We start from the raw sequence: 25064 nt of genomic DNA, 5'->3' as shown, positions 1-25064 counted from the left end.
TCCTTCCCTGCGTAACGTTCTATGACTGCTTTGCCCTGACTCTTCACGTCCACCTCATACCGGCAAAGCATGCAGAAACCGTGAAACCAAACGTAGCCACACGTGAAACTTTGTTTAAATTTATTGAACCAATTAGAAATAAGATTTTCAACTGAAGCCATGCTTAGCCAATCACAGACCGGTTGTGACAAATGTGGGGTGGGTCTGATATTGATATCACATAAACTCAACCGTGGCTCATTTTCTTTAAAAAGGAGGGCAAACCAGCATCCTGCTTTGGGTTGTGCAGGGCGCAGGACGTATCACTGAAAATTAGGACTTTCCTGCCTAAATCAGGACACCTGGCCACCCTATTCAATACATATACAGTACATCTTTATAAGTGAATGAATAAGGCTTTGTAAAGTGCTTTGGACACTGTATGGTGGACATAACACGTGATACAAGTGCACTCCATTTTCCATTTAGAGTTTTCATTTCTTGGACTGTGAAGCTTATTTATTTATTTTTTTGCTCGAAAGTATTAATTTCACACCTGTTCGATGGACAGGCATTTTAGAGACTCAATACTTGTACACACGCAATAGAATAATTATCTATATCTCCCATTTAATTATAAGTCAAATATAATGGTAGCTACCTGATATATAGCTGATATTGTACTAGTGACGACTGTATTGTGGAGCGACCCGGTGACGTTTGTGCTCCTCATTATTGTCTTGTGTGTACTGTTTTTGATTACCGCCCTCCTGTCACCACAGCAACCAGACTGGCCACATCCTCACTAATGCTTTTGTCTGGCCACTTATTGACTCTTTGCGGGCGTGTCTGTGTGCGTTTGTTGGATGCTTGTTGATGTGAGTGTGCGCCACACGCAGCAGTGTCAATCGCATGTCAATAAGAACCCAGCATGGCCTTTAAGTGAATGAATATGCCCGAAATTCATTAGCCTACATCCCATCAGACAATCAACTTTATTAACACGCCACCTTCATCACCATGGTTCCCATTCCTTTGCTGCCCGCTAAGCCTGCTTTGAGGCTGCATCGACTGAAGTTTTAATAACGCTAAAAGGTTCACTGTCCACCCACGCCTCGCTCTGGCATTTTCACCCGTAACCTCGCTCATTCTTCAAGTGATCATTATTGCTCTGATGACATAGCTGCCTTTTCATCCTGGCATAGTCTACAACTAAATAATTATCAAAGGGTGAAAACAAAAAGAATTGAGAATGGATGTTGTTTTATGACATTTCATTTTTGTTCAGAGCTTTTGAGGTTTTTATCACGAACATCTATAATTCATCAACAACAACAAAAACTCACTATGACTTAAAATATGTGTCCGCCCTCGCCCCAGAGATATATCAATTGTCAGGGTTGACTAATGCATATTAAAGCATGTTTCTAACTCTGAACAGCTGAAAGCATTACAGTGAGCTTACAGTATATATTCCATAAGGCCACAAACCCAATTTAATGTTATTCTAGCTTATGTGAAATGGTTACAAGAATAGAATGCCTTCATTGTTTTATTAGCTAACGACAAAAACTATGATTTTGGCCAGGCATGGTTTTATATTTATTTGTGTATTTATTACAACAAAGCTTCTTTCAAAGTCACTTTTTAGGAGTCTGGAGCACACAAAAAAAAAAATCAATTTTGAGGTGGCTGCAGATGAAAGTGCCTGCGCTATGTTTGCAATAATTCATTCATTTCCTATTCCCTTATCATTATCACTATAAGGGATATTTTGTGTACAAATGTACAAATGCCAGTTTTTGTGATTAAAAAAAAAAAAAAAAAAAATAGATCAACATAAATCTTTTCAAAACTTTTCTCCCTCATTAATGTGACTTATTATTTAACAACAAAAATCTTTCGAGGGTAGAAGTAAAAATGACTTGAATAGCAATTTCCAACTCGGATTTGGCTTTTTTTTTTTTCAGAATTAACCAATCACATTAGAGCCCACATTAAATGGGAGTCAGCACACACCTGCCACCTTTTAAAGGGCCTTTAATTAACCCCAAATAAAGTTCAGATGTTTGAGTAGGCTTTTATTTATTAATAACAATTATGTCTTCCAATAACATGTAGAAAAATTACTCACTATGCTTATATTTGGGAATGGGAGATACCAGGCGTCACTTCAAAGTATCTGTACTCACCACGACAGCTGAGGGTTGCTGTTTTCCGATCAAAAATTAGAAGAATAGAAAATTGGCATTCATTTAATGTTATTTTAAGGAAAAATTCTATGTTGGAATATATAGGTCTTTAATTGTTTTATGTATCAAAAGTAAAAGCAGCGTTAGTACTTGGTTTTGTATCAGTGACTACTCAAGAGTTGAGTACTTGCACTGGTATCATTCTGGAAAAAAAAAGTGGTATTGAACATTCCTACTTATATTACACCACATTAAAGAGGAAGTATTTTCATTTGATTTTATCTTTGTTATACAGCAGTTAACTTCTATTTTCACATTTTATTACATTTTTACTACATACCTTGATTTACTTTTATATAGCCTACCTACAACAAGATACTACACTGGATGACGTGGCAGTTCAAATTGCGCCAGAAGGAATTAATTAGCATATGTAAATGCTAGAATAAACAGCAGATGATTTTTGAAAAGCGTCTGCATGGTGACACGCTGCATCTTCGTCTTGAGTTGACATTGATTGACAGATGCGTAAGCCGGCAGTCGGTTCATCCTCGCGCCTTGTGGATCAACGTAATTAGCCTTTTCACCTTAGATTACTTTGCACACACCTCATTTTGCCCATTTTGCATTTTTCCTCCAGTGATAATCAGTCACGTATTTAATTGAACACCAGCTGACTGTGACCCTGTGAAGGATAAGCAATAAGGATGATGGATGGACGGACAAGGAAGCTGTTTGCATAATAATTTATTGACTTGTTTTCTTTTCACATATTATATATTAATATTATTGCTGCAGTTCGGGAGCCTTTCAAATATTCACTTTCAATGTTCCCATGATGGGAGGGCTATGTATCTCTTAATATCATAACGCATGCTGAGTACAATTCACAGGAGCAGGATGCAAATAAATAAAAGTCTTCTTAAGTTAAATGTCATGACCTATCCATTCTATTTATGCTTCTTTAACATGCCTTTTTCAGTCCATGGGGTGGGGGAGGAACACTCGTCGGAACGTTTCTATTGGAAGGATGAAGGCTGAACAGAGCACATTGATAATACATATTTTTAAAGCTAGAATTCATCTTCTTCACCACCTTAAATCGTGTTTCCAAATCCAAGTGATAATGATTAATTCCTAGATGCCAAATATGTACAGTACCTTTTAAAAAAAACGGCGCTAAAAAGCTTAAAATGTATGACAAGTTGACAACTGTATATTTTACTGTTGAATTGTCGAACACAGTTGAAACACTTTTTTTTTTTTTTTCTTTTTTTACCAGGTTGCTCTTGAAAGTAAAGGCCCAGCATTGCGGACATCATGAGCACTGAGGTGTGTAACACAGCGCTTGGAGGTAAGTGCGGGACTGATCATCAGTGCACGTTTGTTTTACTGACTCGGCGCGTTGCGGTAGCACAGCACCAAAAATGTTGCCAAATTACTGGCAGAAGCAGGAAAGGCGACGTCAGTGTGTTTGAAACGTGAAGCGTTGATCAGAAAAACGGTTTGCACATTGATAGTCGGTGCTCTTATATTGAGTGTGGAGTTGTGTTTAAAAAGTGAAGCGCTTGTCCGCTGAGTGGCGATGAGATGTATGAGTCTCTCTCAGCATCTTCAAATTCAATTTTTCCACTCAAATGAGCGATTGGCTTTTTTTTCCTCTCCACTCATGCGTATGCATCTTTTGCATATGTGCACATCTTGGGAAAACAAGATTACCGTATTTATGAGCTACAACAAAGGCAAGTAACGAGGGGCATTCCTCAATGCAATTTCAAACTACCTTTACATTATTTTATTGAAATTGCTCATTTGTGTCTGTTGGGTTCTTGAAAGGCACCTAGTGTCACCTAGGCCGAGTGGAACGCTCCATCAGTTTCAGGGCGGAGCTTAAGCAGCACCAAAGCTGGTTCTTCTTCTCTGACATGTGCTCCAAGTCATAATACAGTGGTGACCTTTTGTACCCGAATGCTCTTTGGAGGTCCAGGTCCAAGGGGAAAACTTCTCCTCCAAAATGTCACATGTCCTCGAGGCCCCAGGCGGGGAAGCCTCTGTCAGACGTAGGCCGACTCGCTGGACTGGGTCCTGCCCAGGTTGGGGGCCTGAGACAGGTGGGAGACGTCCTTCTTGCGCACTTCGCAGATGGACTTCCGCCGGGCCTGCACGCCGCGGATGGCCGTCTTTATCTTGCGCCAGCCGAGGTGGTTGAGCTCGGCCAGGTTGAGCACCACGCAAATGCCGCTGACCGCGAACATGAAGACCAGAAAGACGGTCTTTTCCGTGGGGCGAGACACGTAGCACTCCACCTCCTTGACGCACGGGTAGCGGTCGCACTCGAACATCCCCGGCACGTTGAAGCCGTACAGGAAGTACTGGCCCGCCAGGAAACCGATCTCCAGGGCGTTGCGGAAGACCACCTGGATGACGTAGAAACGAGAGATCCCTTCTTGCCGCCGCACTTTGGCGCTCTTGTGCGTCGGAGGGAGCCCTCGAGGTCCGTTGGGGATCTCCTTGACCTCCAGGCAGTCGTGATCCTCTTTACTGCTGTCGGGGTGCACCAGGATGCCGTTGATGTTGCGGGAGTGAAGCTTGCGAGCGTGATGGTCGTGATGGCGGCCGTGGTGACCGTGACCGTGGTGGTCCATGTAAGGGTGCAGCAGGGAGTAGCTGCGGTCCCGAGCTTTGGCCGACTGGTGGACCGAGTAGGTGATGAAGCACAGGCTGGGCGTGCACACCAAGATGATCTGAAAGACCCAGTACCGGATGTGCGAGATGGGGAAGGCTTTGTCGTAACAGGCCTGATTGCAGCCGGGCTGCATGGTGTTGCAGATGAACATGATTTGCTCATCCTCGTACACCTTCTCGCCCACTATGCCAACTATCAGGATGCGGAAAATCACCACCACAGTTAGCAGGATCCTGCAGAGGAAACACAACAGGAAGGGGAAGGTCATTCTTTAATGCAGACATTTAAGTGTGTGGATACAGAGGAACCCTTAAAAGCCCTTCCAACAGTTAACTATAATTTTTTATGAAATATTCGAAATATATTCGCAAGAAATCGTGCAGGAGGAGGAGAGGAGGGAAAGAACAAGGAGAGGGAAAAAAAAGCCTGAGCTGGTCTTGAACATGGGACCTGCTGCTTACAGAGCGAGCACACTAACCACTATACTTTTCGTTCAGTTAGGTTCAATAGTGCAAAACGTTTACTTGTAGTTTACACAAGTGTCAGCCAGAGCCTTTGTGGGATTTTAAGTGTGTGTGCAAATGTGAAGGATAATTGATTACTTTGAATTCATTAAGACAGAATGTTTACTGATAAAGGCTACTTTTCTCACTATCCCACGGAGGTCTCAGAAAAAGTGGGTGTGCGTTTAGTCAGCAGAGGCGATGCTGTGGTGTGTCCGCACCTTATGAAGTCAAAGAGTGCCAACAGCTCATTTTCTTAGGTTGGAAGGGGCTGAGTGTGTGTGTGAGCAACTTCAGCTTTGCTGAAAATGATCGCATTTCATGTATTATTGCATGCAAGCTCACAAGTTCACTAAACTGCACTAAACATGAGAGGATGCCAGTAAGTAGAGTGACTCACACTCACAATTGATATCAGTGTGTAAACCTACACATATGCTTAAACCGCTTGCTGTTTGTCATCCTAAACACTAAATATTATCCACTGGTGTTGATCCAACTTGGCCACTGCAGAGGAGGAATGGGCCTTTAGGATTGCACTGTCAGCGCTTTGTAATGAGCAGCGAGCGCCCGCACTTCACGGGGTGCCCGCTGCCAAAATGCAGTGGATGTGCATACTTCCTGTGTGGAGGAGCCAATTACTTAGAACGCACTTGTCTCTAGGCAGGGAAAGGGATTGGAAGGGAGATCAATGAGAGCTGGCTACAGGCTGCATGGACCAACGACTGTAAATACAATGACATACTTTATGTGTGTGCACATTCACATTATTAGCTGGTATATTCAACAACCACAACAATTGGTACACCTGCTCAGTTTTAAAGTACTTCCAATACAAGTGCAAAATCCACCCATTTTTATCCACCCCATGGGGCGGCCATTTTGTCTCCTGCTATTACATCACAGTTGCTCAGGGCTCAGGTAAACAACCAATCACGGCTTACATGTGTTCTGTGTTTGATCATGTGATTGGTCATTTCCTGACACCTGAGCCTGACACCTGTGTTGCCATTTTCAGTTGACAGCAAGCACACAAAATGGCTGCCCCCTGAGAAGGATACAAACAGTTGGATTTTACGGCTTTATTTAACACAATATTAATCTGAATATCATGTTTACACGAGTGGGGCTACTATAGAACATAGACTCACGTTGATTGGAAGCAGTGTTTATTTTGTCTGCCATTTTTAAATGTAGTCTTTTAATTTTAGTTCAATTTCAGTCACGCTTGTTAGTTTTTATCACGCTTAGTCAACCTCATCTCATTTTTATTTAGTCCATTTTTAGTCGACTATAAATCTAGCATTTTAGTCTTTATTTTAGTCCAAGAAAATGCAGTTTTATTCGTCTAGTTTTAGTCAACAAAAACTGTCAACATTTTAGTCTAGTTTTAGTCAGGACAGCCATTTTACCCCTGTATGTATATATTTTTTTTGTTAGCAGTTTTTATTGAACCTTTTCGGCTCTAAAACTATTTCGTGTCAAATTTTCTCATCTTTTTGATGAAAAAACAACTTGACACACAGTTACAGCGGCTACTATGGCTCTATGCTATGAGCTAGTAAGTTAGCCAGCATTAGTTACCAGTCGCATTAACATTATTGTTGGAACGTTATAGCCGTTGGATTAACAACCAATCACAGCCCGTTGCCTGAGTCCTGAGCAACGTTGATGTCACCTTCAGTCGACAGCAAGTGGCAAAATGGCCGCCCCCTGAGATGGATAAAAACGGCTGGATTTTGCTGCTTAATTCATATTGCACTAACGCAATATTAAACAGAAAAACGTGTTTAGACTAGTGGGGCTGCATAGGACGTATTATTGTTAAAAAAAAAAAAAAAAAATAAAAAAAAATGGATTGACTTCCACTTTAAATCGTGCCAGCATACCTAATAATTTGTCAAATGATGTCCACTGTATTTATGAGGCTACCCTTGCATTTGAAGGCCTGTTTCCAAAGCAACTGCTAAAATGGGAGATGTTTGAGCGGGGTGAGAAAAAAAAAAGGTTTATATAAGCTCAACATGCTGTATTCCTCAAATGTAAATATTGTTGTTAGAGACGTAGGATGGAATTTTGGGCTAAATATTAGAAGAAAACTGTTGTAACAATCAGCATCTCTGTTTGATGTATTTTATTTATATTTGTAATGTTTTAGTCTTGTAACTTGATAAACACTCATTCTGAATAACTCCAGATGATGAAAGTGGCGACAGTTTTTGGATAATGTTGATGGTTTCTAGCCAGTGGTGGCATTCCAGTCATGTCATCCCCACTGAAGGCCCTTGTACCAAATACACCACTTAAGAAAAACTTCTTGAAGTGTCTTAGTGGAAGCAGCTGAAAGCGACAAAAAAAACCTCATGTCGTTAGCGTGAAAGAGGTTTAAAATAGAGTCGTGCTCCACCTGCGAGCGCATGCCAAGAATGTTTCCTTCTAACGCGAGACGCAGACACGAGAACCGAGACAATGAGGGAGAGTCAGCCATGTGTGTGACTCGTGCAAAATGGCAAACGTGCCTGGCCGTCTGTGATGCAGCAGCTGCGAGTGCGTACGCTACACTGACTTTCACTCCATGAGCGCCGAGAACACAATAAAGCTCAGCTGCACCTTTGGACCGCCATAAATTCAATTTAAAGTTGTCGTAATGCAGGCTTCGGGTCGAATCAAAAGGTTGATAGTTTTCGTCATCAAGGAGGTAAATCATATACTATATGCTCATATATATATATATGACATATTTTTTATGCAGTTGTAGGAAAGTAGCACTTATTCACTGCCAGTTGGAGATTGACACTATCCTTTCTAGTCAGTTTTTATTGTTATTACTTTATTTACATTACTTTAGTTCCCACGTAGTGAGAGTGGTCTATTTAATTTATTTTAAATTGTTGTTAAATGTTTTGCTGACGGTTAATCATGAATACGTATCAGATTCAAAATATGACATTACATTACAAATGACAGTTTCTCCATATTTAGTCTAACATGATTGATTGATTATTGTAGAAAGAAAATAATGTAGCTCCAGTTTTTCTTTTTTTGTTTCATGTTTTTCTCAAAGCAAAATCTTCTCTTTTTTTCAAATAAAAAGAGAAAAAAAATGGGTGTACTGTAAATATCTTCCATCACAAAATGGCACCCTATCCATCTCAGGGGGCGGCCATTTTGCCACTTGCTGTCGACTGAAAATGACATCACGGTTGCTCAAGGCTCAGGTAACATCCAATCACAGTTGACCTGTTTTCTGAGTTTGATCATGTGACATTTGCAAACTGAGCTGTGATTGGTCGTTAGGTGAGATTGAGCAACTGTGATGTCATTTTCAGTTAACAAGTAGCAAAATGGCCGCCTCCTGAAATGAATAAAAACTGGTGGATTTTGGTCATATTCCACAAATACAATATTACTCAGAAGGCCGTGTTTAGACTTGTGGGGGCTCATAAAACATTATTGTAAAAATAAGCCATTTTCAGCAGTAAAAAGTTTATATTTTGTCTTTAATTAATTTAGTAACTTCATTATTTGTCAACATATTTTGCCACTTGCTGTCCACTGAAAATGACATCACGTGTGCTCCGGGCTCAGGTAACGACCAATCATGGCTCAGTTTGCGAACATCACATGACTAAACTCAGAAAACAGGTGAGCGGTGATTGGTCTGAGCCTGATCTCTGAGCAGCTGTGATGTCATTTCCAGTCGACTGCAACTGTTAAAATGGGTTTTTAAAGGTATTAATTGTACATGAAAACTAATGATGTTATCAAATTAATTCTGGAAAAAATATTAACGTTGTATTCATGAAAATACACGCTAGGTTAATTGAAGACTCAAAATTTTCCAAAGGTGTGAATGGCCCAATACTCTAAATGTGCCTTACCCTGCTGCTCTCACTTAAGAAATTCATAAATTCCACTCAAACCTTCCTAGTTTCGAAATCATATTTTCTGAACATTGTACTGCAGGTATTTATTGCTGTATCATTAATAGTTTCTGCGCCAATGATCATATTGGGTGTTGTGCTGTGTTTGTTTGTCTTGTGAGTGCTTGCGTGCGTGTGTCAATATGTGCACTCCTCTGCTGGCTAACAGGATAATCAGCACATGGCAGAATGCTGCATTAGCAGAAAGGAATGAAGGAAGGTTATCTGCAAACATCAGTGTTTTAGTGCCGCACAGCGCCAATCGTGTGCTTTGGAGCACATTGGGCCAGTACCGCCCCGAGCTATGAACCTGCAGAAGGTTCTGAAATCACCACACCTGTCCCTGAAATAGATTTCTAGTCCAGCACACAGTTTAAAATTATGTAAAGGAGAAATGTGAATATGTGGGTTCTTCATTGTTACACCTTGTGGCATGCGGCGTGTACGGTGAGTGTTTTTTTGTTTTGTTTTCAGTCAGTGCTCATCGCATCAGTAACAGCAGCTGCCCACCTTCCCGAGGGCGTCTTTTCAGTAATCATTACTTTTTGGACGACGGGGTGCCACAGCTTCAATAACATTTGAAAGCGGATCGGCGTTTCGATGACCTGCATGGATGCTATTTATTCGTATTTAGCATTTGTAGCCGTTGTAGCCGGCTGATGTCAACGTGGGCAATAAATTGTATCATTTGATGTAGGGATGGGCGAGTACCGATACCAGGTATCGGTATCGGGCCGATACCAGCCTTTTTTCAAGTACTCGAGTACTCGTGACGCAGACGAGTACAAGCGAGCGATGGCAGAGGGGGAAGACGTGAAGTGAGTCCTCCTTGCCTGTAAGTGGCGCTAGCTTGCAGCAGTTTTTCACCAAAACTTCACCAGTTTGGAAATACTTCAAAATTGTGAATCTTAAACTAAAAGAGCATTTTTGTGTTTTATTTTGAGTGTTAAGACTATTGAAGAGTGACTGTGCTGTTTGTTTGTTTTTTTTGTCAAAATTAAAGGAAATATATTTGTTTAAAAATATCTTTTAGTGATTTTTTATTTATTTATCAAAATGTACTACTGGTATCGGCAGTTGGTATCGGTGAGTACTGAGGGTCTGAGTATCGGTATCGGTCTGAAAAAAAGTGGTATCGAAGATCCCAAGTTTGATGTGAAGAATATGAGAAGACAAAATGAAGCATACTGATTAATGGGCAGCAGACCATCCTGTGTGACATTAGATTCTCCGCCACTGGTGTGTTGACTGGACTCACCCACAGGCTTCAAAACACACTCACGCACATTCATTCATAAGGCAGCTGCTGCCGCCAAGCCCCTAGGGACGACAAGAGCCTGCAGCATGACAGCAGATGTATTAAAAAAAAATAAAATAAAAAATGCACACATATTTTCTCTCTCTCTCAGTACACACACGCTGCATATACAATCAAACTCCCCTGAGGTGGCCCATCCATTTTTTTTTTGTATCCTGTTTAGGGTCATGACGGGCTAGAGTCTGTCCTGGGCCGACTACACCCTGAATGAGTAGATGAATGAAATGTGAGTCTGTGTAAAAAATAAAATAAAAAAATACTTATCCGTCAAACAGGATTAGAAATATGTAGGCTACATAATATAATTACATTGAATTAAGTCACCTTAGATTACACGTTTCACACTGAGAAAAAAAAAAAGAAAAAAAAAGAAAGAAAGACAGAAAAAAAAACACTGTGTAACCTACTTTCTGGGTAGTAATGGATTTTGAGCAGATTGGGTTACTTTTAACCAAAGTTGGGCTATTTACATACTAGAAACAATTGGGTTAAAAATGACCCAAATTGGGTCAAGAAGGGACCCAACTTTGTTGGTCATCTTTTCTTTTTTTTTAAACAAAAGGAACCAATTTGTGGTGTTGTTTTGTACAAAATGATCCGTTTTTTGGGGGGGTTGTTTTGTGCAAAATAACCCAGGAAGTTGGATGAAATTGACCAGGTAGTGGATCTAAATTGTGTTATTTTTTTTTACCAAACTGTTTTTAAGGACTATTTTGACCCAGCTGATTGGCTTGAAGATTGGATTTGGGCTGACTAAAGAGTTGAAAAGTTTTGGTTCCTATTTTGGACATGATTTTCTTGTGTTCTGAAGATGAAGTCAATTTAAGCCTGGATAAAAATCAGTGGGTTGTACCAGAGCATCCGGTGTAAAAAAAATTGTTCCAAACATGTCATGCCACCATCATGCGAGTGACTTACTGTGCACTCGAAAAACAATTGATTTTTGGGTAAAAAAAAAAAAAAAATCGGGGGGGATGACCGATTCACTACAATTTGACTTCAATTTAGAGGGGTTGTTTTATACAAAAGGACCCGATTTTATGGCTCGTTTTGTGCTGTTTTTAACTGTTTTTAAAGTGGACCCCTGACAGGGGAAAGTTTCTTCTGCTTCTTAGAAAATGTAAAGTTAGTATTATTTTTAACCACAGCTATACTGATAAACTGGTAACCCATTTATTGGTAGCTTTTAGTCACCAGTATGGTTAGTTTTTATCTTTTGTTGGATCAAAATCTCGACCCAACGAGCTGGGTCAAATCCACAACCCAATTGGTTGCGTATAAATAAATCAGCATTGTCTCGGTCGGTTGAAGCCAGCATTGGGTTGCATTTTTTTTTTTTTTCATGAGCTGAATTCAAACAGTTTTTCTGTTTTAATTTTAATTCAATTTTTCAAAAATATTTTTGAACAAATCTGTATTGGTGAGGATTTTTTTTTTCTTTGCAGAGATAATCCATCCACAAAGTACCTCATAAATGTAGCATGTTGGTAATTGCACAGGTGTGTCCTAGACTGCCCACAATAAAAGGCCTTATTGGTATGGACTATTGAAAAAAAAATGATATTCAAACTTTTTTTACCGTTATTTAGTGAAACAGACGAGCACGTACATAATGTAAAATAGGTTTAATAAGTTTGGTCAAGTTTCAAATGGCTTTCATGTTTCTCAGAGCTTAACTGTTTTTTATACTGTATGTGACACATACAGTAAGATTGCATGATATGTGAAATACTTGTATGACCAAAAAAAAAAAATTGCCTGTACAGTCATATGAGGTTTCATGATAGTGACAGTGTGACAATTAGAACAGCTTTTTTCTGCAGTGTTTCCATGATTTCCTATGGGACAAGTTGATTCTAAACAAATCCGTCGGGATAAATAGAGTGCAGCCAGCCTTATCTGCAGGGTGAGGAATAATCTGTGCAGGAAGGCCTTGAGTGAAAAGATTTATCCCACCCATACGCTCTCAATAATAAGCTCCACCGATTGCTGTAATGAATAAAGACTTTCAGCAGGCAGAGAAATTAGGCCGCTTAATGATGACTGTGCAGACATTTCTATCCTACTGCCACTCATTCCCCCACAACTCCGCTTTGGAAGCGCTTTAATAGTTTGGAATTTATGGCGGGCAGGCCGCCTGAGGGTCCACTAAACAGCACCGTGAATTATGATTTGAAGTGTGCGCTCACCAAAGCAGGTTCACCAAGTTCAATCAGCATATTTTTAACCGAGCGATTAAAACCTAAATGGTTTATAAGTACCGTGGACTGTGGAGAAACGTGATAATCGCTCTTCCAGGGAAACAACGCATTTCTGTAATTGAGAAACTGACCCGCCATTAGTTGAAGGGAGTTGAGCAAAACAAGAGCAGATTATTCTGAGGATGATGCTGCCTTCCTCTTTTCCCATCACCCTTTCATCTATAATGCTCTTTCCATCTTTCTTCCTTTACTGGCAGAAAAAAAATTAATTCTCTCTGAAGGTTTCCAATGAATGAACCAGAGCATTTTTGCTGACTGCATGGAAACGCAGTTCCTGAAACCACCATGAATCTTATTGCTTTCCAGTGTTTGCAGTCACGACAGCTTCTCTGTCGTGAAAAATATGATCACCACCGAGGTTTTGCATGGTCTCAAGTGCAGTGTGCTAAGTTCAGCATAACTACAGTATAGAACTGTCATTAATATCCGAGCATTGATATATTGTACTTTAATGCATCCTTAAGTGTCACGTCAGAGGCAATGTAAGACTAACATCTCATGCATGTAATAGCATATCATAGTTTTGATTAGGGCTATCACTCAATGTAAGTGAAAATGCATTTTGCACATTAGAAAACTGCTATAGCAAATTATTATACTGTTATGTTATCACGCTCACGCACACAATCTTGTGTGGTACCAAACAAAATGATTATTATTTTTCTTATTCAGATTTTTGAATATTTTTTTTAAAGAAGTAATTAAAAAAATTCAATTTTCATATATCGAGAATAAACAGTACTTGTAAAAAGTCGACACACCCCTGTTCAAATGGCAGCTTTTTGCGATATAAAAGATAACTTTTTACACCATTAGACCACACGCCACCACTTTAATGTTTTTGAGAGGTGAATTTAACAACAAAGACAATGAGGTTGCACAAGTGTGCACACCCTCTTATAATCAGCGATGTAGCTGTGCAGATTTAACCAATTACATTCAACGTGCCTCTGATTAACCCAAAATGAAGTTCGGATGGTCTAGTAGGCTTTTTCTGACATGTTTGGTTTTTGCTTGTTTTCTACAGTATCATAATCCTTAAGTTTTTTTTGTTGTTTTTTTTTGTTTTTGTTTTTTTTTTTACTGCTATTTGGAACTTTTCATAATTTCATCCACAGTGTTTAGGTCACAGTTCCAGCTGAAGTAAAACAGCCCCAAATCATGTTGCTGCCACCACCGTGTATGTTGTGTTCTTTTAGTGATGAGCGGGTTTATGTTTGTGCCAAAAGTATCGTTTGATGTTTTGGCCAAAATGTTCAACCTTGATTTCACTGGAACACTACAAGAACTCCCACATGTGGAACTCTGTGTTACAGGAAATCCTTCAGGCTTCTGCTAGAGAGCACAAAATAATGCCATATAAAGTCGACTAGATCAGCTGAAGTTTATTTTTGGGTTAATCTGAGTGACTCGCATTTAAGATGAGTGTGACTTTGATTGTTAATTATGAACACAGCCACATACTAGTTATAGGCGGGTGTGCAGACTTGTGCAACCTCATTATTTTAATTGTTTATTTTGACTTCCCCTCTTGAAAAGAAAAAAAATCACAAGTTGTACAATTTATTGGCCACATTTTTGCTGAAAAAAGTTTTTAAATGATTTTCCTTGGTCTAATTGTTTTAATATCAGAAAAAGTTGGCAATTGAACAGGGGTGTGTAGATTTTTTTTTTTTTTTTTAAATATGTATCTTATATTGATTTTATAGCTAGTTAAGCCGAAATGGTGGATATTTTTCTTGCTCAAAATGAAAATGGAAAACTTTTTAAAAATTTATTTATATCTGTGATAATTATTGAATTATTTATTAATATTAAATAATATTAATATTAATATATATATTAAAATATAAATATAAATAAATTATTATATTATATCATAATGTATATTATGTAAAATATATGAATATATATGAATTAATACATTTATACAATATTATATTTTATATTAATATAATATTTAATTAATATTAATAATTATTAATTAAATCTGGAAAGTGCATCAAGTGTAAGGGTTACGGATCAAATTAAATTGATTGCACCCATCCTGTCGTGATGGAGAGACTTGATTGATGGCTATCCTTGGCCTACGGCCTTCTGTGTTGTCTTTGCTGATATATGATGATCAAACAGAGTGTATGACACAATAAGTGGCAGGATGGCCCATTGAGCCTGTCTGTCCTCTCTCTGCTCTCGTGCGGCCTCCTCTGCAGACCCATGTCATCATTCATGAGCTGAACCGCAACTCACACTCTTTCCCCTAAAGTGCTTCATGCTTCTCACAATGGGACGCATTGCGGTCATTCTGCTCGGCATTTTACCAGGAAAGAAAGAAAGACAGGAGTGTGGCTTAAATGCTTTGCTCAGCGTATGCGTAAGCCCGGGTCAACAGTTTATCAACATTGATATTAAGATATCCATACAAAACACTGCTCTCGCTTTATGTGATGTTAATGAGGGCTGATTGGAGGAATAATTGCTACTAAAGAGAAATCTGCACAAATGAAGAAGCACTTTACCGTCCTGGTTCAAGTTCAACCATCCAATAAATTGATCTTGATTGAGAATTTAAATGTAAAACAGGCCTCGGGACTTATAAATAGTTCATAAAACATCTTCAGAAAGTGTCAGACTCATTTTTGTTGCGGGCCACATTATGGTTTCCCTCAGAGGGCCGTTATCACTGTGAAGACATAAATTGATAATCAGCTCTCCATAATTATACATTAAATTGATGGATAACTAGTTTTAAAATACAAAGTTAGGGAAAACAAACATGAAGTAGACAGATGATTTGCTTTACCGGCTGTGTCAGTATCTGACGGAAAAAAAAGGGACAGAAACTTCTGCATAGAGCACAGCCACGCAAAACAGTGACACATACTCTGGGAACTTACGCCGTCCATCAATATGTTACTGGGATGAATAATATCCTTCAGCGAGTGAACGCCGACCTCAGCTTTATCAGGAAAAGCCGCCATTAAACAGCAAAATCAATTGCAGTCAACGCCGCGGATTGCTGCGCAAATAATCTAATGACAACCCCTCCGATGTGCAGACAAATAGTTTAATCTAAAAGAGCAATCAGCTTCAAGTCATCATAGAATGATGGATCACTAATCAAATGTTGACATTGCGGATTTCTATCATGGAAGCTGATGAGAAATGATACTCAACTGCCCATAAATGAGAGTGGTCCTGTGTCTGATTATTTTGGGAGAATTTGGGAAGCTCTTGTCAAAGTAGGGTACCTCCCCCTGCTGGATATCTTGACCTATTTAGGCTAAGAGGCAGCTAGAATGCAAATAACTACTGCAGCAGGCAACTATTTAAAAGGCCATGCACAATCTTTGCTTTCCCTTTAGAGCCAACACAAAAAGGCATGTAAATCTTTTGAATAATATTTTGGTCAAATTGTGTTTGATTGTGAAAGCAGTGAAATACAATTTGGATTTTGGATCAGATTTTGTCATAAAATCCGTAATACTACTTGACAGGCTTTAAAAAAAAAAGAAAAAAAAAAAGCATTTCTCCTTTTCTATTTTTGGATTTGAGGATTGACTTGCACACTGTATTTTGCATTCTATAGGTCTTATTTTGGTCAATTATTTCCATTATTTCTATGATCTCACTGTTATGTTGATGTTATTTGTCATTGTAGAGTTAACTCGTCAACTAATAGTTTCAACGCCTAGTAAGAAGGTAGGTAGGTAGAAATTGTTAGCGTAATAGCATTATTGCCATAGTCAGTTTTAACTTTTAACAGTTTTAACTGATTGTCTCCCAATCAATAAAAATATGCACTTTTTAAAACTGTTTTTTTTTTTGCTTTGATTTCCATAAAATTCAAATACAATTTTGACAACTATACTATTAGGCTAACAATACGGTAGATACTGCATGGTACGTACAGTGTGTTGGTAGCTAGGCATCATTAGCCTAATAGCATAATTGCCAAAGTCAATTTCAGCTGTTACCAAATCTAAAAAAATAAAATTAAACACTAACATGCTTGTTAAAATTATTAAATTTTTCCTGTTCCCTGAAAATGTTCAAATGTGACTTGGGCAACGACGCTATTATAGGCTAACGATACGGTAGACAATAGATATGGAAGGTACACTATGAAGGAAGCTAAGTATCATTAGCCTAATAGGATAACTGCCCAAGTAATTTTAAACTGTTAACAAATACACCCATGCTTGTTAAAATTGTGTTCTTGTTCTTGTTCCCTGAAAATGTTCAAATGTGCAACTATGCTATTAGGCTAACGATACGCTATAGATGTGTTAGCAAATACATACACTACACACATGCTTGTTACATTTGTATTCTTTCTCTTGTTTCTTGTTGGAGTGAGCATCTATACTTTTAAGCTAATGATACCTAGCTAGTAGTGTGCCTATTTTTTAATTCTTTTGACTATAGGATTTACACTGCATTTATTTTTTAGCACTGATTGTGTCTGTTAATGTAAGAAGTAGAGAAACAAGATGCTCGAAATGCAGCTCAACACAAGGCTGGTCAAGTCTACTTAAATTTTTTTTATAAAGCACATGACATCTATTGCAGCTTATAACACGTGCCAAATAATTTTCCTGTAATTTTTAAATGTCATATTTACATTACATTTTTCACTTGAGGTAGAAATTAGTCACCATGAAGAAAAGCAAATCTGGAAATGTACACGTGGTTGTGTAAATTTTTCATTGGAATTATTTCGAACAGCTGTGGCTTTGGAAATGTATGAAGACGCGCTTTTAAAAAGCTACATCGTTCATTTGAAGATCCTCTGCTGCTTATTAAAGGTGCTGTTTATTCAGCCAAAGCTGCATTGCTGTGTCTGCGTAGATGGTGAATATTGCATGTCATTTTTCTCTAAATAGCACTGCAGTACTAAATTCCGTGCAGAGGAATGTGAAAATTAAAAAACTTATAATAAACAGAGCTTATGCTGACTTTGTGAGCTGTTTTGAAACTTTTTTTTTTTTTTTTGCCCTTTCCTCTCTTCCCATCCAGCAATATTTAGGATTTTATCTTCCCAGGATCACTCCTCCTCCATTATCTTTGCCTCTTTTCTCGCTCCACTTGTCTTTGGCTCCGGCCCTGCAGCATTGCAGTGGAGAGCAAAATGCATCAAATTCCTTCCTTCCTTCCGCTCTACCTGCAAGGTGTACACCTCTGATTTGTTGGTGCAGCCCCAAGGCTTCGTGCTTTCACGCTAGACAGCGACACACACACACACGCACGCACACCTGTGGTCTCAAGAAAATCTGAGCACGTCATGTCAAGCAGGAAATATGGTTACGCATATGCCTGGATAATTCCTTTTAAAAGAAATAATGCTGTATGTGAGTCAAGGACGTTTACAGTATCAGCCTGAGTGCGAGTTGCGTGTGGTCAGCTTGTGGCTGGATGTCCTTCATATTTAATTATTTTGTTTGCATGTATCGCTTTTGGAGAGAACATTTGTTCGTCCTTTTGTGTAGTTAAGCGTATGACTCCCGTTGTGATATATATTTTTTTTTTACAAGGACGCTTTCCCTTTTCCAGCAGTTTCTATCCATTACCTCACAGTTATATTTGCAAAATAAACTATTTATTACTCAGGCTAATATAAATTGCTGATGCCTACAGGACGACAAAGCATGAATTTTATAAACAGCTGTAGTACAATGATTCCGTCATAAAACGAAATGTTCCGTTTCCCTCCCAGTTTTTTATCTTTTGCTGCTGGCCGTAATTTCACTCGCTGCTGCTCTAAGAGGAAAATGGTATCAAAGAATAATTTGTTTTTAAGATCCTGGAAAACTCAATTCAGATTCAATAAAATGGTTCAGTAATTATTTTCTTATGAGAAACAAGCTATTATAACTAATATGTGCCTTAAAGTCCTCTGATAAGAATTATGAGTAGACTGCAACTAAAGGGGATGTCAACCCATTTTTTTTTTTTTAAACAATATTATGTTCTATGCAGCCCCACTAGTCCAAGCATGGCATTCTGATTAATAATATTACGCTTGTGAAATATGAGTTAAGAAACAAAATCCCATTTTTTATCTATCTCAGGGGGCGGCCATTTTGCCACACACATCTCACATGACCAAATTCAGAAGAAAAAAAGATGAGCTGTGATATGTCATTACACGACCCTTGTGCAACTGTGATGTCATTTTCAGTCGCCAGCAAGTGACAAAATGGCCGCGCTCTGAGATGAATAAAAATTGATGGAATTTGCTGCTTAATCAATACTCCACAAGCGCAATATTAATCAGTATGTTGTGTTTAGAGTGGGGGAGCATGTAACATATTGTAAGGACATTTTATGGGTTGCCTTGCCTTTTATTAAAATGATCTCAAATGATAATTAAAACAACAATCGTTTTAGCCAGTGAATGAGGAGCCACTATACACGTTCTTCTTTGCAATGCAATTATGATTCCATTCATTGGTTAATCATGTACAAATTGTACAAGATGAGACCGGCCTTTAAAAGGGCAATACACGAAACGCTTGCAATGAGTCATCGTGTGGAAGCCACCTGCAGTTAGTCTGAGGCATAGAAGCAAATCTCACATCAACCTTTCCCAAGACTATGATTAAGCCAACCTATGCTAGTTTCTATTTCTAGTTTCAAGGCATAGTTTATCTTAAAGTCTGCAATCAAGAAGAAACATAATGGCAGCACGGTGTCTGATGATGGAACGTCATCGCCATATTGCGAGAGGACACCCAAACAGATGACTGACATGCAAAGGACAATGATCAGCCAATGGGCGACGACGTTGTTGTCATGTACTTTGGAGCATCATTTCAGCTACAAGTGCAGACATGCAATGTATTTATAAGTTTCAAATGCTACACAGGCTCAACATTCTATTTTGTGCTGCCATCAAGCAGTTGCTGCATGCTCCGGCCACACTGTGTGAAGATAACACTTGACGATGCGCAACTGTGAATCACAGTTGATCGTGTTGGCACGTGCAACAACAGATCACTCCTGACCACACCCAACTTGGGAGGGGTTGGCTGTGGTCAGTGGTGCAACAGACTTGAACCTTTCAACCCACAGAGGTCAGTGCAACAATTTGGACTCCATACACATGTTTATGGTGTGGAGTGGGTTCCATTTTGGAGGCACCTGTACAGCTTAAGACTGTGCCAGAGGGTGAGCAGCATTCTCCAACTTGCTAGGAAATTCCAAAAATAGAATTCGGATGGATTTCCTGACCATGCAAACACATGCTTAGTGTTGGGGATTCAAATGTTAACGGGTTTTGTCATCTAGCCTCAGATGGTGAATAAGTTTGAATAATAATAATAATAATAATAATAGAACAGCATCAAGGCTGTTACTTCAATACAGTGGAACCTCCTAAAATAGAGAGACCCCCCCTATTTTATTATTTAATTTTTATTGTTCACGTATCACTGTAGCTCACCTGTTTTCTGGGTGTGGTGAGTAAACTGAGCCCTGATTGGCCGTTACCTACTTCCTCAGCACAGGTGATGTCATCGTCAATCGACAGCAAGTAGAAAAAAACACCTTTAAGGGTATTAATTATAAATGAAAAATAATGAAGTTACCACATTAATTCTAGATAAAATATTTTTGTACTGCTGAAAATGGCTCAATGAGTCCAGTATCCCTTTAAAAATTAAATGTAACTAGTGCTGTCAACAATTAATTTTTTGACTAATTAATCGCAGTATTTTCCTTAATTAATCACAATTGATCACAGTTTCTGCTTCTACTTTTTTTTTTCTTCAAAGCATGTAATCTATATTACTTGAGTAAAAAACTTGGAATTAATGGAGAATCATTAAATAGAAACTGTTAAACAAAACAATCAAAATGGACTCTCATCTTCTTTTTCTCATCTCATCACAAACGTCAAGTAAAATTGAAAGTAAAACTACCGATAGTCCGTGTTTGCCATTTTCATGCAAGTGTCTAAGTTTGGCTGTACGGTACAAACCATAACAGGAAGTAAATAAAACGTACTTAACTGAGTTAATTTTTTAGCGCTTTAACGAATTTTAATTACTCTCCAGAGTTCACTTTAATTTTGACAGCCTTAAATTTAACATTAACAGTTTTAAACATTTTGTGATCGCGGCAGGTTATTTTCTATTTCCTATGGCAAGCTTTATTTTGAAACCAGTTTTGTGTACTGGATCATGTTTGCCTGTTAAGGTTCCACTGCATTGCTAAAACTCGGGCCTTTCAGACCAATATATTATATCTCGGTTTGTTGTAAACACTTTGTTTGCAAGGGCAAACAGAAAAGACATCTTTAAGGAACTACATCCGACTAGCCTGAGTACAATGTTCGGAGCTTGAACTGCATGGACAGGCAGGAACAATGCGGGGTACCTCATCGGAAAACTCTCATGTTACTGCTAAATGCCCCATGGGCCGACTCGAGAGGCTCGCAGGACAAACACGATCTGTGTGAAACCAAAACACATTTACCACGTGTATCACTTTGCTTGGGACTGTCTGGATGTTCAAATCCTGAGGGTGTCAACCACCTTCCGGATTGTTTTAACCATTTCACATTAACACTTAACCCTGTTTGTGTAATTTTGGGTTATTAAGCTAATGGCTTATCATAAAAAAAAAAACACAACCAAAACAAGTACTTAAAGGACCATTCTAAATTGAGCCAGAAAAGCTTCTAGGCTGATTACAATGGTGACTCAGGGAACCATTTTAATGTTCTTCCAGTGAAGTGCATGATCAACAAATAGCTTAATTAAGCACAGGAGAGGGAGCCATTACATTGTTAGAGTATTCATTATGACTTTTGAAAGCGGGAGCAGACAAATTGAGAGTTGCCTCCATGCCTCTGAAAAACTACAGGTGGCTTTCTGCGTATTGTACACGGTTGACTTATGTTTTGACCACTAGGGGGCGGAAAGACTCATTTAAAAAAAAAAAAAAAAAAAAAAAACAATCACAACAATTAGCAATTAGCTTAGCAAGTAGCCATGACTAACATGTTAGCAAACAGTTTCCTACTTACAAATCCAGTAGAAACAGAGCAACACGGACATCCCTTTGGTCTCCTTTTTCCGGCCACCTGTTGAACGCAATTCCAATATTCACTGGCGTTTTAGCCCTTGTGCTCTTTTTTAGCGCTAGCTACATGTTCACCATTCTTCAGCAGTTACTCGGACAAGAAAAATGAACTCCACAGAAGTTGAAATTTGGAGCTTAATTCCTAGTGGTAAACCCCCATAAGCTGCGGTCATATAATCACATGTCAATAAAACCTCGCTCAGTGCATCTTTATTGAAGCCAGTCAGCATCCTTGCAGGTTTTCCTTCCATCTGTTGTACCCCAGAAGATTTAATTGCTTAATAATGTGCTTTCAACCACAAGCAAACCTCTATGAAATGGCTTAGTTGGAAGGAAAATCTCCATAAAACCAATCATGATTCCAGCCCAACAAGAGGTTTGGTGTCATATAATGCTGCTCACATCATCTCTGTCATTATTGTGTTGCAGTGACACTGACCCACATGCTGAAGGGTATAGGGAATGTGAAAACAGAGATTTTCCCATACTTTTATTCCGCTCGCCATAGTGCTATGTGACGATTATGTGTGTAAAATTTTGATGTAAGCGTCGTCTTTATTTCATTTTGTCAATCACACAGAGATGATGCATAGTGCATTGTTTTTTTTTTTTCCAAAATGAAAGCTACTATTCAACGTCTGTCTGAGATGAGGCACAGGTGTTTCTTTTTGATTCTCTTCAATAATACTTTATTGATATAAACCTTATCCTATCAATAGCTAGGCTATCAGGTAGTATCAACCTCTCTGAATTAACCCTAAGCTTCCTATTGATTATGTGTGATTTGTTTATCCCTTAATTAATGGTTAAGCTGGCGAGGGGGAAGATGAGGAGGCATGGAGTTTTGAGGACAACATGGGTCAAGATGTCCTCAGCAAGTACACACAAAAACCGTTGAAAAATCAACCCGTTTCTTACCTGCCAATCATAGTAGAGTGCTGCTGGACAGCCGCCTCCAGCAGCCTCTCCAAAATGGTCCATTCTCCCATGGTGAAGCGTCAGGGCGATCAGACCAAGCGGCGGGACTCGGAGGTGACCTTTTTTCCTCGGAGGGGGCACGGCCACTATGACCCCTCCCCACCTCCTCGTGCTCTCTCTGTCAGCTGGATTTTGACCTCTACACCTGGCCTTGGGTGATTTTTTTTTTTTTTTTTTTCACGCTTCCTCCAGGCTAGTCGTGCTGTGATTCTCTTGCCGGTGGTGGTGAGGTGCTGATCTGATTGCCCCCTCCCTCCCTTGTGCGGCGATGCTTGTCCTCCCCTGCCGCACCACTCTGTTCTGCACTACAGCATATGCTATAGCTCACTCTTTGACAGGCATGATCACCCTCTTTTCCACCCTGTCGTCGTTCTCCGCTCTACCTGAGCTCCTCCTGGCACCTCAGCTGGCCTCCCTGCCACCAGCGCTGCTCTCTCCTCGTCCTCGCATCGTCTTCAGATTTCTGCTTGCACTTACCTCAGCGCACAGCAGCATAAACAAAAGCCCCCCCACCCCCTAGCCCCGCTCTCTTACTTCCTACTGAGGACTGCAGAGCCGCACCAGCGCACGCAGCTCCTGTCTGCTGAATGTCATTTTATGACTGGAGGAATGGTCTCTCCCAAAAGCGCCGAGCGCTACAAGGACCCATAAAAAGCTGCACACATACACGTGCATAGACGCACGAGCACGTTCCCACCTTTGTAATAAATCAGCTGCCTTGCTGCATCCAGCGAGGCTGAACCAAGGCTCTGCAGACCTCCCGTCCTGCTAATTTGAGGCACGCTCCAGTGCTCAGAGTCACGTCTGCTGCAGAGAGCGCTGGCGAAACGCTGCCCCGTATAGCCTATATTCTGGGCTCCATCATCTTAACATCCTGCTACCTCCTCCTCCTCCCCACCTTCACCTCCTCCACCTCTCCCGCTAACCTCCGCTCTCCTTCTCCCTCCACCTTTTTTTTTTTTTTTTACTCACGTTTCTGTGCGGATCTTTCCCAACTAGCTCTGCTCTCAGCGCTCAGTCCCCATCTCTGCGCTCCCTTCTCCACCTCTGGCTCGTTCTCGTGCATGGAATCGCTTTATCTCTGTCACATTGTGAGCGTGCACTCCCCCCAATTCTGCGCTCTCTCCTCCCTCTCTCCCGCCCTCCCTGGTAAATGTGCTTACTCCCTTATGCTTGCAAGAATGCCTCCTTCTGGACACAAATGAGGGATTCTAGATCTCACGCTGCATTATGTCTCATCATCGCTGCGATCCTTTGTTCCGTGGTCTTTCCCACACTCTTCCGCTACTCTCATCCGGGGGAAACTGATTTCAGGAGAATTATGTCCCTGCTTCCACAATTTTCATTGGGGTAGCCGGGGGGATTTTTATCCTAAATAAATTAGAGCTGTCAAACGATTACATTTTTTAATCAGATTAATCACATCGTAGAATTTTGATTAATCACGATTAATCACTGTCTTAACAAAGCTTTTTTTTTCCCCAACATTTTTGCCCGCTGCACACGCTCATCCTACTTTTTCTCATCAATTAATTATTTGCATAATTTAAAATGGGAAAAAATGACCTACGGCATATGTAAACATTTATTAAATGCTTTACTTTAATGCATGTAGTTATGTTTATTGCTCAAACTCCAACAGCTACCTTTAATGTAACCATCCACTGTTGGCTAAAAAGGATCATCTGCGGTCAATATTAATAGTGTGATTAATCTGTGGCAATACAATGATTAATGCAATAATTATTTTGTGATTAATTAATTAGTTAACGCTTTAACTTTGACAGCACTAAAATAAATACAATAATATACTATAATAAATAAAAATTAAAACATATCTATAATAATAATAATAATAATAATAATAATAATAATAATAATAATAATGTGAGGAATAAGCGGTCAAGAAAATGGATGGATGGATTTTTTTATGGATAATAATAATATAAAAATAATGATAGTAAAAATGTATAATAATAATCAATAATAATAATAATCAGAATCATATGAAGAAAAATAACAGTTGCCAACATTTTCTTAGGTAGGAGGGTGGCCAGAGAGTGACAAGGGGTGGCCATGCCCACCCCTGGCCCCCATGTAGCGCCGCCACTGTCTGTTCCTCCACTCTCCCCCCCAG

The 25064-nt window shown here is 39.4% G+C and overlaps 2 protein-coding genes across 3 annotated transcripts in view; one reads left to right on the top strand and one right to left on the bottom strand.

The window, feature by feature from the left end:
• Positions 1-2903: 2903 nt before the first annotated feature.
• On the bottom strand, positions 2904-24070 carry LOC144006627 (gap junction delta-2 protein-like). Of its 2 annotated transcripts, XM_077505562.1 has the most exons (3): positions 22868-24070; positions 21894-21950; positions 2904-5090 (listed from the first exon to the last, which is right to left on the bottom strand). In XM_077505562.1, the coding sequence occupies exons 1-3, from the start codon at positions 22936-22938 to the stop codon at positions 4226-4228; spliced, it is 993 nt and encodes a 330-aa protein (XP_077361688.1). In that variant the 5' UTR covers positions 22939-24070; the 3' UTR covers positions 2904-4225. The 2 variants fall into 2 exon arrangements, with proteins under 2 accessions (XP_077361688.1, XP_077361689.1); XM_077505563.1 differs by lacking the exon at positions 21894-21950 and having other exon boundaries at positions 22868-24063.
• LOC144006630 (ras-related protein Rab-6A) overlaps positions 3454-25064 on the top strand; it is a 31904-nt gene continuing 10293 nt past the window's right edge. The window contains exon 1 of the mRNA XM_077505575.1: positions 3454-3525. Within this exon, the coding sequence (XP_077361701.1) occupies positions 3492-3525 (34 nt within the window). The 5' untranslated portion in view covers positions 3454-3491. The remainder of the gene's footprint in view (positions 3526-25064) is intronic.

Source organism: Festucalex cinctus, chromosome 18 (genome assembly GCF_051991245.1).
Source record: "Festucalex cinctus isolate MCC-2025b chromosome 18, RoL_Fcin_1.0, whole genome shotgun sequence".
Taxonomy (NCBI): Eukaryota; Metazoa; Chordata; class Actinopteri; order Syngnathiformes; family Syngnathidae; genus Festucalex; species Festucalex cinctus.
The sequence above is the reverse complement of the archived record's forward strand: the minus strand, read 5'-3'. Positions and strand labels throughout refer to the sequence as shown.

Bases quoted from the DNA above. Each gene is read 5' to 3' on its own strand.
- LOC144006627 (XM_077505562.1), bottom strand. From the start codon at position 22,938: ATGGGAGAATGGACCATTTTGGAGAGGCTGCTGGAGGCGGCTGTCCAG. The intron at 21,951-22,867 runs GTAAGAAACGGG...TGCGTTCAACAG, and splicing joins CACTCTACTATGATTGGCAG to GTGGCCGGAAAAAGGAGACC. The intron at 5,091-21,893 runs GTAAGTAGGAAA...TTTCCTCTGCAG, and splicing joins GCTCTGTTTCTACTGGATTT to GATCCTGCTAACTGTGGTGG.